Source organism: Lemur catta, chromosome 7 (genome assembly GCF_020740605.2).
Source record: "Lemur catta isolate mLemCat1 chromosome 7, mLemCat1.pri, whole genome shotgun sequence".
NCBI lineage: Eukaryota > Metazoa > Chordata > Mammalia > Primates > Lemuridae > Lemur > Lemur catta.
In genome coordinates this window covers 63,845,873-63,861,051 of record NC_059134.1, presented here as the reverse complement: position 1 = coordinate 63,861,051, position 15,179 = coordinate 63,845,873, and the positions used below count along the sequence as shown (strand labels likewise).

The 15,179-nt window shown below is 36.2% G+C and overlaps 2 protein-coding genes across 2 annotated transcripts; both read left to right on the top strand.

The window, feature by feature from the left end:
• Positions 1-539: 539 nt before the first annotated feature.
• On the top strand, positions 540-1,514 carry LOC123642398 (olfactory receptor 502-like). Its single transcript, XM_045557450.1, has one exon. It carries the CDS (start codon positions 540-542, stop codon positions 1,512-1,514), a length of 975 nt encoding a protein of 324 aa, XP_045413406.1.
• A 9,363-nt stretch (positions 1,515-10,877) lies between these two features.
• LOC123642072 (olfactory receptor 502-like) lies at positions 10,878-11,843 on the top strand. The gene has a single exon (XM_045556998.1). It carries the CDS (start codon positions 10,878-10,880, stop codon positions 11,841-11,843), a length of 966 nt encoding a protein of 321 aa, XP_045412954.1.
• The last annotated feature ends 3,336 nt before the right edge of the window (positions 11,844-15,179 follow it).

The window sequence follows — 15,179 nt, the reverse complement described above, 5'->3', positions numbered from 1 at the left end:
ATCTGGTATATGTATACCATGGAGTTCTACTCAGCCACAAAAAACAATGGTGATCTAGCACCTCTTGTATTATCCTGGATAGAGCTGGAGACCATTCTACTAAGTGAAGTATCCCAAGAATGGAAAAACAAGCACCGCATGTACTCATCATCAAATTGGTTTTAACTGATCAACACTGAAGTGCACATATATTAGTAACATTCACTGGGTGTCGGGCAGGTCGGAGGCCGGGAGGAGGGGATGGGTATATACACACTTAATGGGTTCGATGCGCACCGTCTGGGGCATGGACATGCTTGAAGCTCTGACTCGAGTGGGGCAAGGGCAATATATGTAACCTAATGATTTTGTAGCCCTGTAATATGTTGAAATAGAAAAATTAATAAAAAACAATTTTTAGTCCAAACTTTCCTTGAATTATATACTTGTTCATGTTAACCTTCATGTATCTATTGATGCAAATGCAACCATCGAATTTATAACTGCTTTAATGTCTGTTTCTCACCACAGGTTCATTTGAGGAGCAGCTGCATTGACTCATGGAATCCTGGGTGGACGGAAACCACACTGCTGTGACAGGGTTCATTTTATTGGGCTTAACAGATGATCCAGTCCTTCGACTCATCCTTTTTATGATCATCCTGTGCATCTACCTGGTGACCATCTCTGGCAACCTCAGCATAATCATTCTAATCAGAATCTCCTCTCAGCTTCATCATCCTATGTATTTTTTTCTGAGCTACCTGGCTTCTGCTGACATAGGCTTTTCATCTACAGTCACACCCAACATGCTTGTAAACTTCCTGGTGGAGACAAATACAATCTCCTACCTTGGATGTGTCACCCAGCTTGGTTCAACTGCTTTCTTTGGGACAGTCGAATGTTTCCTTCTGGCTGCCATGGCATATGACCGCTTTGTGACAATCTGCAACCCACTGCTTTATTCAACCAAAATGTCCACACAAGTCTGTGTCCAGTTACTCGTAGTGGCTTACACAGGTGGTTTTCTTAATGCTTCCTCCTTTATCTTTTCCTTCGTTTCTTTATTCTTCTGTGGACCAAATAGAGTCAATCATTTTTTCTGTGATTTTGCTCCTTTAATTGAACTCTCCTGTTTTGATACCACTGTCCCCACAGCTGTTCCTTCATTTTCTTCTGGCTCTATCATTGTCATCACTGTGTTTGTCATAGCCGTCTCCTACATGTACATCCTCATCACCATCCTGAAGATGCGCTCCAGCGAGGGGCGCCACAAGGCCTTCTCCACCTGCACCTCCCACCTCACTGCGGTCACTCTGTTCTATGGGACCATTACATTCATTTATGTGATGCCCAAGTCTAGCTACTCGACTGACCAGAACAAAGTGGTGTCTGTGTTCTACACGGTGGTGATCCCCATGTTGAACCCCCTCATCTACAGTCTCAGGAACAAGGAGATCAAGGGGGCTCTGAAGAGAGAACTTGGTAGGGGAATATTTTCTATTGATGCTTGTTATTTTTGTAGGATTTCTTAGAATAATATTACATGTAACCCTGTGTATTTTCTACAGCATACTTAGTGCGTATGTATATACAGGTTCAATATTTCCTTTCTCTACAATGTTGTAAGCTACATATTGAAGCTCAGTGCCTTTCTTCTTCCCCAATGCATTTAATTTTCACAACAACTCCTATTCCTGGAATTTACTAAGCATCATTACATATCTGAAATAAAGGAAAAAGAATTAATGAATAATGGATGGCTGGATGAAGCTTTTCTTCTCGCTTAAACCACTGTCTCTGCTGACTTTGAATTATTGCCAATGAAATGTTCAGTGCTTCCATCTGATTCAAGTGATTGTATGTGACAGGATTTGCACAAACTCATACTCGCCAGATCTACACCACTTCCTTGACATTGTTATAACCCGGATTAGCAACTAGAATCCCAGTCTAGTTTACTAAAAAGTTTGTAATCACAATCTACTGAATAATTTCACTCTTATGTACTTGCATATTTGGAGAGTTAGAAGATCTAGAAGGTAAATATTAGTAATAGTAGCAATAGCTGTAGTAACAGTATTAGCAATAGCAGTTAATAATGGAATTGTTCGCTACATTCTGGGCACTGTGCTCAGTGATTTACAAGTACAATATTAACCTAATTAATCCAGAGAATGACTCCTTAACATTTTTTTCAATCCTTATATTAGAGAGGATTTAAGAGAGGCACATACAGATTACGCAAATGCTCAAGACCATGAATACCCTCTTAATAATTCGCTTTCTTTTGAGGCATACATTCTCTGTGGACAGCGGAGTGAGGGGCTCTTTGAGAACACTTTACCACTTGGGGACTTTTGTTTCTGGGACACATTCCTTTTTAGCTAACCCTTTCTTTTTAAAGTATAGAGACTTCCACATCTGGATGTGGCAGGCTAATTCATATTAATATTACACCAACTTTTTGGCAAAAAATAAGCAAAAGGCTGGGCAAATTTTTTAAATATATCTATTGAGATGATCATATGGTCTATATTTTTGCTTCTGTTTATGTGGTCAGTCACATTTATTGATTGACATATGTTGAAACATCCTTACATCCCTGGGATGAAGCCCACTTGGTCATGGTGGATTATTTTTTTGATGAGTTGTTGAGTTTGGTTTGCTAGTATTTTATTGAGGATGTTTGCATCTATATTCATAGGGTATATTTATTTGTAGTTTTCTTTTTTTATTGTGTCCTTTCCTCGCTTTGGTATCAAGGTGATACTGGCTTCATAGAATGAGTTGGGGAGGATCCCATGTCCTTGATGTTATGGAGTCATTTCTGCAGTATGGATACCAGCTCTTCTTTGTAGGTCTGGTAAAATTTGGGTGTCAGCCTATCTGGTCTGGGTTTTTTTTTGTTGTTGTTGTTGTTGGAAGATTATTTATTGCTGCTTCAATCTTGTTGCCTGTTATTGGTCTGTTCAGGAGTTCTGTTTCTTCCTGATTGAGTTTTGGGACTTTGTGTGTTTCCAGAAATTTATCAATCCCTCCATGTTTTTGAGTTTATGTGCATAGAGATTTTCATAGCATTCCCAGATGATATTTTGTATTTCTGTGGTATCAGTTGTAATAGCTCCTTAACATTTCTGATTGAGCTTATTTGGGCCCTTTTTCTTCTATTCCTGGTTAATACATCAAGAGGTCTCTCAATTTTGCATATCTTTTTAAAGAACTATTTTTTCATTTCATTGATACTTTGTATTTTTTTTTTTTTTTTCCATTTCGTTTAGTTCTGCTCTGACCTTACTTATTTCTGTTCTCTTGCTGGCTTTCAGTTTGGTTTGCTCTTCCTTTTCTAGTTTCTTGAGATGTATCATTAGAGTTTTAATTTGTGATCTTTCTGTTTTTTTGATGTCAGCATTTAGGGCTATGAATTTTCTGCCCTGGACTGCCTTTGCTGAAACTCATAGATTTTGGTAGCTTCTGTCCCCTTTGTCGTTCAATTCAAGGAATCTTTTGATTTCTACCTTAATTTCATTATGGACCCAGGAATCATTCAGGAGAAGGTTGTTTAATTTCTATGACTTTGTGTAGAATTGAGTGTTTCTCTTAGAGTTGATTTTTAGTTTTATTCCACTGTGGTCTGAGAAGATACAGGATATGATCTCTATGTTTTTGAATTTGATGAGACATGTTTTGGGGCCTAAGATATAATCAATTTTGGAGACTGTTCCATGTACTAATGAGAAGAATGTGTATGCAGTAGTTATTGGGTAAAATTTTCTGTAAATGTCTGTTACACCCATTTATTCTAGAGTCCCATTTAAGTCAGTGTGTCTTTATTTTCTAGGTTGGATGATCTGTCCATTTCTTTAAGTGGAGTGTTGAAGCCCTTGGCAATTATATGCTACTGTTTATCTTTTTGATTAGATTTAGTAGGGTTTGCTTTATCAGTTTGGGTGCTCCTGTGTTAGGTATGTAAACATTTAGAATTGTTATGTCTTCTTATTGAATTGCTCCCTTTACCATTATGTAATAACCATCTTTGCCTTTCTCTACTATTGTTGATTTGAAGTCAATTCTATATTATATGAGAATGGCTACACCTGCTTCCTTTACTTTCCATTTGCATGAAATATTGTTTTTTCCATTTCTTCACCTTGAGACTGTTTGAGTCCTTGTGAGTTAGATGTGTTTTCTGGAGATAGCAGATACTTGGGTTGTATTTTTTTTTATCCATTCAGCCAGCCTGTGTCTCTTGAGAAAGCATTTGACAAATTCAGCACCCATTCTTGATAAAAACACTCAACAAACTAAGGATAGTAGGAATGTATCTCTTTGTGTCAATAAGATACTAAGTTATAAACATGACTAAGGCCATGTGAGGCAAAGGTTAAGTCTCACACCCCTACACCTAAAAGAATAAACTGTGTTCTAACTGCCACAAGGTTTTTCTTTTTCTCTAGTGACTAAACAAACACTGGCCTCTAGATAAACAATATTATCATAAGATGCTGACCCTACCCACATTTTCCATAAGTCCTAACTAGAGCTTTGACAAGTGACTAATTTCAGTAACTTTCTCCTGTGAAGAGACCACCAGCCTTGGACTGGTTCTTGTTAATTTATAGAGGCTGCACAGTTGAGTGCTTTCCATCTCTACGTCACCGGTTGACATATGTGACCTAATTATAATACACTTAAATGTTGTCTATACTCCCAAGTGAGCACTGGGTGTATGTAACATGCATGTTTGCTTAGCACATATGCATTAGCATCCCCTTCGTTAGTATCCATAGCTCCTCGGATAACCTGATGGCTATGTATACTTGCCCAACCCATTAAGCACAAATTCCTGTTCCATCCTCCCTTCCTTCAAAGTACTTGGTTTTGGTTTTAAGCCAGAGCCTGCACTTCCTGCCTGCAGGTTGTAATCCGCTTCTTAAGAAATAAAGCTGTCCTCTCCAAATTTATGAAGACCTCAGGATTTTTAAGTTGACAGAATACATTCCTTATAAGAGAAAAGCAACTTGAAAGACAGTGAGTTTCTCATCTGAAACTATGAAACCAGAAGGAAGTGGTATATTTTTCTTTTTCTTTTTGTTTTGAATTTTTAAAAAAATTGTATATGTTTAAATTATACATGCTTAGGTATACATAGACCTAGTCATATAATTAAAACAATCAAGCAAATTACCATATCCACCATCTCATATAGTTACCCTTTTTTTGTAGAACACCTAAAATCTACTTACATAGGAAATTTCCAGTATGCAATACAATATTATTAACTATAGCCTTCTTGCTGTACATTAGTTTGCTAAACTTATCCTACATAACTGCAACATTTTAGCCTTTGACCTACATTTCCCAGTGCCTCCCACCTTCCCCTGGTAACCACCAATCTGCTCTCTGTTTCTATGTATTTGTCATTTTTGTTTAGATTACATATATAAGCGAGATCATGCAATATTTTTCTTTCTGTGTATGGCTTATTTACTTAGCATAATGTCCTTTAGGACCACGCATATTGTGGCAAATGGCAGCATCTACTTTTTTAAAAGGCTGAATAATATTCCACTGTGTGTGTGTGTGTGTGTGTGTGTGTGTGTGTGTGTGTGTGTGTGTGTATACATACCAAATATTTTTCATCCATTTATCTCCTCATGGACACTTAGATTGTTTCCATATCTTGGCTATTGTGATTAAAATTGCAATGAACATGGTGGCTCAGGATCTCCATGAGGTGCTGATTCCATTTCCTTTGAGTATATACCCTGCAAACGCATTGCTGAATCATTTTGAGGAATCCCCATACAATTCCTATAATGGATACACCAATGGACAGTCCTACCAACAGTGCACAAGGGTTCCCTTTTCTCTATACCTTTGGCAACACTTCTTATATCTTGGCATTTTTATAATCTCCGTTGTAAAATATGAGGTGATAGCTCATTGTGGTTTTGATTTGCATTTTCTTGATGATTAGCAGTATTGATTAGTAGCTTTTTATCTACCTTTTGGCCATTTATATGTCTCCTTTTGAGCAATGTATATTTAGTCTTGTGCCCATTTTTTAATCATTTTTTTTTGCTATTGAATTATATGAGTTCTTTATATTTTGGAGACGTTAACCTCTTCTCAGATATATGGTTCGCAAATATTTTCTCCCAGTTCATGGGTTGCCTTTTCATTTTGGTGAATGTATCCTTTGTTATGCAGAATATTTTTAGTTTTGTAGTTTCACTTGTTTATTTTTGCTTTTCTTGCCTGAGCTTTTGCTATCAAATTGAAAAAATTATTGCCCAGGCCAATGTCAAACATTTTCTTCCAGGTTTTCTTCTAGGAAATTTATGGTTTTAGGTCTCATGTTTGGGTCTTTAATCCATTTTGAGTTGGTCTTTGTGAGAGGTGTAAGATGCATGCAATTTCATTCTCTTGCATGCAGGTATCCAGTTTTTCCAAAAGCATTTATCAAAGAGACTATCCTTTTTCTATTGTGTATTCTTAGTGACCTTGTCTAAAATTAGTTGATCATTATGTGTGGGTTTATTTCTGTGCTCTCTATTCTTTCTGTTCATCTGTGCGTATGTTGTTTCTTTATTTTAAAAATTATTTTTAATGGTAGTAAAATACATATAGCATAAAATTTCCATCTTAAGCATTTTAAGCATATAGTTCAGTGGTACTAAGAACATTCACGTTGTTGTGCAACCATAATCATCCATCTCTAGAACTCTTTTCATCTTGTAAAATTGATACTTTGTAACCACTAAACAATAACTCCTCGTTCCCCTCTCACTTTCAGGCTCAGTAAACCACCATTTACTTTTTGCCTCCATGAACTTGACTACTCTAGGTACATCCTATGTGTGGAATTTTTTTGCAGTATTTGTCTTTCTGTGACTGGCTTATATCATTTAGCATAACGTCTTCAAGGTTCATCCATGTTGTAGCATATGTCAGAATTTCCTTCCTCTATAAGGCTGAATAATATTCTCTTGTATGTATATTCCACATTTTTTGTTTATCCATTCTTTTATCCATGAACACTTGGATTGCTTCCACATTTTTGATTGCTGCAAGATAATAGCGAACTGAGCTGAGTATTAATATTATATCTTGCTACCATAAGATATAAAGAAAAAGCTGAAGGGCATATATATGACTGTAAAAGAAATCAAAAACACTTTTTTGGTTGGGTAAGCTTTATATTTATTCTTTATTTCACTAGAATAAAAGAAATAACTTATTTGCAATAACTTTACCTGAGAGATTCCATTTTCACTCTACTTATTAATTGCTCTGTAAATTTCAAACATAGTATCATGACATTCCACGGCCTGTTGGTAGTGAGCAATAATTAATTTTTATTCTATCTTTTTAATAGAATGTTGGTTAAAATTCTTTGTTTTTTGATATTTAGCTCATTTAATATTATTGGTCTTACTTTGTAGTAAAAAGTCTAAAAAACAAAATCTGTACAGATCCTTTCAGGTATGGAAAAACCACCAAATTTCTCCATGCATCAGTTTATTCAACTTAAACAAAAGGAGAAAACAGCCTGAACACAGACAGAAATTCTAAATTTTCCCTTAGCAAGACATTTTATAGATACTAAAGTATCTCAAACATGAAATAGTTTAAAGAGTCAAAGTGGTTACCTACAGGGAGTGAGACTTTGGATTTGTAATGGGTGGGCCATTTGAATTAAGTACACATAATTATTTGATACCATTAGAATGGATAAAATTAAATTCTTTTAATTAAACAACTCATTCTGGCTGTCCTGTGAAAGGGCAATGGTGCATATAGGAAAATTAATAAGGACAGCGCTTGCACTGGAGAGATGGGGAGAAGTGGACACATATTTGGGAGGTATGGTTAACTGCACGTGAGAGGAAATTAGGATCCTGAATGCTGTCCTTGTCCTCAGGGACAGACTGGAGGCTCAGCTAGTTTTAGGCAATTAGGCAAGCTGTTGAAGTGGGGAGAGAAAACTGTAAATCAGGAACTAGCTGGGAAGCAGTGGTCATCACTGAGGCATTTAGATCTTGGTGACATCGGCAGTACAGAGTACACATTCTAACCTTCAGTCTGAGCTGAATTTAAAATCTAGATTTAATTTTCCCAATTGAGTTCAGTTGGACAAGTAGATTAAACCTTGGCCTTCTCATTCTCTGTAAAATTAGCAGAATGGGATTATTTGCTCACCAAGTAATTGTGAGGATTAAATGAGATAATGTAGTAAAGTGATAAGCACAGTGCTTGGCTGGCAAAGTGGAAGCTCTGAATGAACTTTGGTTTATATCAGCAGTGGTAAACCACTTCCATCAAAGGTGGCATCAGGGAAGAGTATGAGGTAGGACTTTCTAACATTAGGGTTAGCAAGAGACTTAGAGTCTTCAGGTTGAAGGTTGCTGTTTCTACCACCATCATTCTAGTCATGTGAGTCACTCACCAGTAGTCATCCCTTGGAAGTGTGTGGTATGATAGATGAAGTCTTATCTGGAAGGTGTCCAGCTTTTTTACTTCCCATTTCTCTATCTATGCAACTTTAGTAGTATTCATTTTATATCTTTTGTCAGAAAAATGCATTGATCACTTAAATAATTGTGTTATTTAAAATTTAATTTGATGTGGGATTTCGACTCCTTATTTCCAGCAGTACCTAATGAACAATCTTACTTCTATCAGTACAAAATACTTAGAACATGAACAAATGTTGAATGAGTGGAGCTAAGGTAACTGTGTATATTTGCAGTTTAGTAATCTTTTACCTGAAATATCACAGTAAACTTAGAATCAATAGTTAGCCATGAGATAATTCATTATGTTATACTTCCAATAATTATAAAATGAAAGTACACCGACACCTAGATAAAATGAAAGAAAAATTGATCACTTGAGGATTGATGGAACCCTTAAAGATTAGTTGTGTTTGTGTGGATTGAACTGCTCAATATTCACTTGAGAATGTGATAATGATTCCCGGTGCTTTTGAATTCATATTTGAATTTCTAAAATCTTTAGAGATTTATCCCCAAAGGCAGGCAATAAAATCATGTTGCTGCTATATAATAACAAAGACTTTGAATTTATAAATGTAACATGAGTGAATTCTTATTTCAAGAAGTAAGATTTTGCTTTTATGAGTGAACCTTGTGTACTGATTTTCATTTACCATTTGAGAACATTTTATTCTCTAAAGTTGTGTGTGTACTCACAAGTCATAATTGTGAACAGGGCAGATGTAATCTATTGGTCAGCTAGCAAGTCTTTAGCTGAATTAAACTGAGTTTCCAGAGTCACTTTAATGTGAATAAACAAGCATATTTCAGCCTACGAAGATTTTTCATTTATCCACCCATAAGAGCAGAAACTCACATGCTCATTTAGCGCTATCTAAACTTGGCACTCATCCACAATGCCAATAACTTCACTATCTGTGAGATGCTTTGCAAACTTACTGTGAGTAAATATGTTGCAGAAAGATCTACTTTGTTTATTGGTCTGAATGCTCCAGCATCACAGACAACTGGACACTCTGGACAAAGTCAAAGATGTAAAGCCAGATAACTGGAAGAAGAGATTCAAACTGGCCCTAACTGGGTGAACCTGGGTAAACTATAAACTTTTTAGGCTGAAACTTTATTCACCTGTATATTATTTCCAAAATAATACTATTTCCTTCTATAATATCAATACTTCAATTGGAAAACATTGTTGCAGTAGGGAAGTATTTGATTGGTTTGAATAAATGTACTATAATTGTGCTCTGAATATTAATCATAAGATTTGCATAGTGATTAGATTGATATATGAAACTACATGATGTAACATTTTAATTGAAAATATTAAAAAACTTAATAAATTTATACTAGGTGACTTCATTTATCAACATACTTGAAATTCCTTTCCATTTCTTTCTTGTCCTTTCAAGAAAATTGTACTTCTCTCCTTTTAAAAACTAGTATTAACTGATAGACATGGTAAACTACATAACTAATTAGGTACCTCTTTTATACATTAATTGTCAGAAAACTGAAATGCTCATCTGTTATGCACTTATTTTCAAGTGTACTATTTTCTTGGTAAACATTTTGTTGTTGTTGTTGAGACAGAGTGTCACTTGGTGTCCCTGGGTAGAGTGCAGTGATTGTAGCTCACCGCAAGCTCCAACTCCTGGGCTGTGAACCATCATTCTGCCTCAGCCTCCTGGGTAGGTGCAACTAACTATAGGCGCATGCCAATGCCTGGTTGGGTTTTGTGGTTTTGTGTGTTTTATTTTTGTTTTTCTTTTTTATTTGGTAGAGACGAGGTTTCACTGTGCTCCTGCTGGTGTTGAACCCCTAATCTCCGGCTATCCTCTCGCCTCAGCCTCCCAGAAAGCTAGGATTACAGGGTGAGCCACCGTGCCCTGCCAATTCATGGTAAATATTATTCACTTTCCTTTATAACATAGTTTCTGTAGGAATTGACTGGATTCAGACTTCCTAGGGCCAGTAATTTAGTAACCATTCAGTAAGTGTTAGCTAATACTCAAATCTCCATCACATAATTGTACAGTTATATATTTAGTCTTTTTGCTGCACTTATGATCCCTTTTTGTTGTGTTTTTAAATCTTTAGCTTCAAAGCCACTTTTTGGTTTTTTAGTGTGTATTTTTTTTTTTTGGTGTTTCTGGTAAAAGTTTTAAACTATGGAATGATTCATTACACAAAAATCTATAAACAATGAGACTCTAAATTCAATAAAACAATTTTTAGTCCAAATCTTCCTTGAATGATATATTTGTTCATATTAACCTTCATCTATTTATTAAAGAAAATGTAATCCTCAATTTTATATCTGCTTTAATGTGCTCTTCCCATCACAGGTTCATTTTGGCAGCAGCTACTTGTCCCATGGATTCCCAGGTAGATATGAACCACACTGCTGTGACAGAGTTCATCTTATTGGGCTTAACAGATGATCCAGTCCTTCGCATCATCCTCTTCATGATCATCCTTTGCATCTACCTGGTGACCATCTCTGGCAACCTCAGCACAATCATTCTAATCAGAAGCTCCTCTCAGCTCCATCATCCTATGTATTTTTTTCTGAGCCACTTGGCTTCTGTTGACATAGGCTCTTCATCTTCTGTCACACCTAACATGCTCGTAAACTTCCTGGTGGAGACAAATAGAATCTCCTACCTTGGATGTATCATCCAGTTTGGTTTTGCTGCTTTCTTTGGGACAGCTGAATGCTTCCTTCTGGCTGCCATGGCATATGACCGCTTTGTGGCAATCTGCAACCCACTGCTTTATTCAACCAAAATGTCCACACAAGTCTGTGTGAAATTGCTTGTAGTGGCTTACGTGGGTGGTTTTCTTAACTCTTCTTCCTTTATCTTTTCATTGTTTTCTTTATTCTTCTGTGGACCAAATAGAGTCAATCATTTTTTCTGTGATTTTGCTCCTTTAATTAAACTCTCCTGTTCTGATGCCAGTGTCCCTATAGCTGTTTCCTCATTTTCTGTTGGCTCTATCATTGTCATCACTGTGTTTGTCATAGCCGTCTCCTACATGTACATCCTCATCACCATCCTGAAGATGCGCTCCAGCGAGGGGGGCCACAAGGCCTTCTCCACTTGCACCTCCCACCTCACTGCGGTCACTCTGTTCTATGGGACCATTACATTCATTTATGTGATGCCCAAGTCCAGCTACTCGACTGACCAGAACAAGGTGGTGTCTGTGTTCTACATGGTGGTGATCCCCATGTTGAACCCCCTCATCTACAGTCCCAGGAACAAGGAGATTAAGGGGGCTTTGAAGAGAGAACTTGGTAGAAGAATATTTTCTCTTGATGCCTGTTATTTTTTGTAGAATTTCATAGAATAATACTATATGGAACCCTGTGTTTTTTCTTCAGCATACTTAGTACATATGTAGATACAGATTCAATGTTTCCTTTCTCCACAATGTTGTACACTTCATATTGAAGCTCAGTGCCTTTCTTTCCACATGCATTTAATTTTCACAACAATTCCTGGAACATAGTAAGCATAATTGCACATTTGAAATAAAGGAAAAAGAATTAATGATTATGGATGGCTGAGTGAAGCTTTAGTTCTTGCTTGAACAGTTTCTCTGCTGAATTTTAATCCCCACCACTGAAATGTTCAATGCTTCCACCTGATTCAAGTGATTGAATGTGACAGGCTTTTCACAACCTCATACTCACCACATCTACACCACTGCCTTGACACTGTTATAACCGGGATTAGCAAATGAATCAGAGCCTAGTTTACTAAAAGGTTTGTAATCACACTCTACTGAACAATTTCTCCCTTATGTATTTTCATATTTGGAGAGTTAGAAAATCTAGAAGCCAAATATTAGGAATAATAGCAGTAGCTGTAGTGACAGTATTAGGAATAGCAGGTAACAATAAAATTGTTCACTACTTTCTGGGCACTTTTCTCAGTGATGTATAAGTATCGTATTAACCTAATTTATCCAGAGAATGACTCCTTAAAATTTTTTTCAATCCTTACATTACAGCAGATGTAGTAGAGGCACATACAGGTTAATGTATATCTCAAGATCACTAATACTCTCTTTATTTTGATTAATTCTCAAATCTTTGATTTATTTGGAGGCATATATTCTCTGTGGTGAGCCAAGTGAGGGGATCTTTGAGAAAATTTCACCACTAGGGGACTTTTGTTTCTGAGACATATTCCTTTTTAGCTAACACTTTCTATTTATTTATTATTTTTTAAAATTTCAGGATATTATGGGGGTACAAACATATTGGTTACATGTCATGACTTTGCTTCATCCAAGCCAGGATTGGAGGCATGCCCTTCCCACATACCATGCTCACCGTGTCCATTAGTTGTGAGTTTACTCACCCCACCCTCCCAACCCCCAATGAATATTACTACCATGTGAGCACCTTAGTATTGATCAGTTAGTGCCAATTTGATGGTGAGTATATGTGGTGCTTGTTTTTCCACTCTTGTGATACTTCACTTTGAAAGATGGGCTCTAGCTCCACTCAGGATAATATAAGAGGTGCTATTTCACCATTGTTTTTTATGGTTGAGTAGTATTCCATGATATACATATACCCCATTTTATTAATCCACTCACGTATTGATGGGCACTTGGGTTGTTTCCACATCTTTGCAATCATGAATTGTGCTGCCATAAACATTTGAGTGCAGAGGTCTTTATTGTTAAATGTCTTTTTTTCCTTTGGCTAGATGCCTAGTAGCAGGATTGCTGGATCAAATGGTATTTCTGTTTTTAGTTCTTTGAGATATCTCCAAATTACTTTCCATAGAGGTTGTACTAATTTGCAGTCCCACCAGCAGTGTAAGAGTGTTCCTATCTCTCCACATTCACACAAGCATTTGTCGTTTGGGGATTTTTTGATAAAAGCTATTCTCATTGGAGTTAGGTGATATCTCATTGCGGTTTTGATTTGCATTTCCCTGATGATTAGAGATGTTGAGCATTTTTTTAATATGTTTTCTGGTCATTATTCTGTCTTCTTTTGAAAAGTTTCTGTTCATGTCTTTTTCCTACTTTTTAATGGGATTGTTTGATTTTTTCTTGTGGATTTTCTTAAGTTCTATATAGATTCTTGTTATCAGCCCTTTATCAGATGTGTAGCATGCAAATATTTTTTCCCATTCTGTAGGTTGTCTATTTGCTCTAATGATAGTTTCCTTGGCTGTGCAAGAGCTTTTTAATTTGATCAGGTCACATTTATTTATTTTTGTTGCTGCTATGATTGCTTTCTTCTTCATAAATTCTTTGACTTAGGCTGATATGTATAAGAGTTTTCCCAAAATTTTCTTCTAGAATTCTTAAGGTTTCTCGCCTTAGGTTTAAGTCTGTTATCCATCGTGAGTTTATTTTTGTAAGAGGTGAGAGATGTGGATCCAGTTTCAACCTTCTCTATGTGGTATCTAATTTTTCCAACACCATTTATTGAAAAGAGATTCTTTTCCCCAGTGTATATTTTTGTCTGTTTTGTCAAAGATTAGATGACAATATGAGGATGGTTTTGTATCTGGGTTCTCAGTACTATTCCAAAGGTCTATATCTCTGTTCCTGTGCCAGTACAATGCTGTCTTAGTTACTCTAGCCTTGTAGTAAAGCTTGAAGTCCAGTAGACTGATTTGTTAAGTCAATTTGTTCTTTTTGCTTAAGATTGCTTTGGCTATATGAGGTCTTCTCTGGTGTTTGCAGATATAGCTAACCCTTTCTTTTTAAAGTATAGAGACTTCCACATCTGGGTATGGCAGGCTCATTTGTAGTAACACCAATAATATGGCATAAAATAAGTAAAAGGATGGGTAAATATTTTTAAATGCATGTATTCAGATGATCATATGGTGTTTGTTTTTGTTTCTGTTTATGTGATGAATCACATTTATTGATTTATGTACACTGAAACATCCTTGTATCACCTGGATGAAGCCCACTAGGTCATGGTGGATTATTTTTTTGATATGCTGTTGAATTCGGTTTGCCAGTATTTTATTGAGGATTTTTGCATCTATATTCATAAGGGATATTGGTCTCTAGTTTTCTGTTTTTGTTGTGTCTTTTCCTGGCTTTGGTATGAAGGTGATATTGGCTTCATGGAATGAGTTGGGGAGGATTCCCTCCTTCTTGATGTTATGGAATAAATTCTGCATTATGGGTACCAGCTCTTCTTTGTGGGTCTGGTAAAATTTGGCTGTGAATCCATCTGGTCTTGGGCTTTTTTTCTGTTGGAAGACTTTTTATTACTGCTTTAATCTCATTGCTTGTTATTGGTTTATTCAAGAGTTCTATTTCTTTCTGATTGAGTGGTGGGAGGTTGTGTTTACAGAAATTTGTCCATTTCCTTTATGATTTTTAGTGTATGTGCATAGAGATTTTCATAGCATTAACAGATGATATTTTGTATTTCTGTGGTGTTAGTTGTAATATCTCCTTTTTCATTTCTGATTGAGTTTGTTTGTGTTCTTTCTCTTTTATTCCTAGTTAATCTAGCAAGAGGTCTATCAATTTTCTTTATCTTTTCAAAGAACCAACATTTTTGTTTCAGTGATATTTTCTATTGGTTTTTTGTTTTCCATTTCATTGAGTTCTACTCTGATATTTGTTATCTGTTTTCTTCTTCTGGCTTTGGGCTTGTTTGGCTCTTCCTTTTCTAGT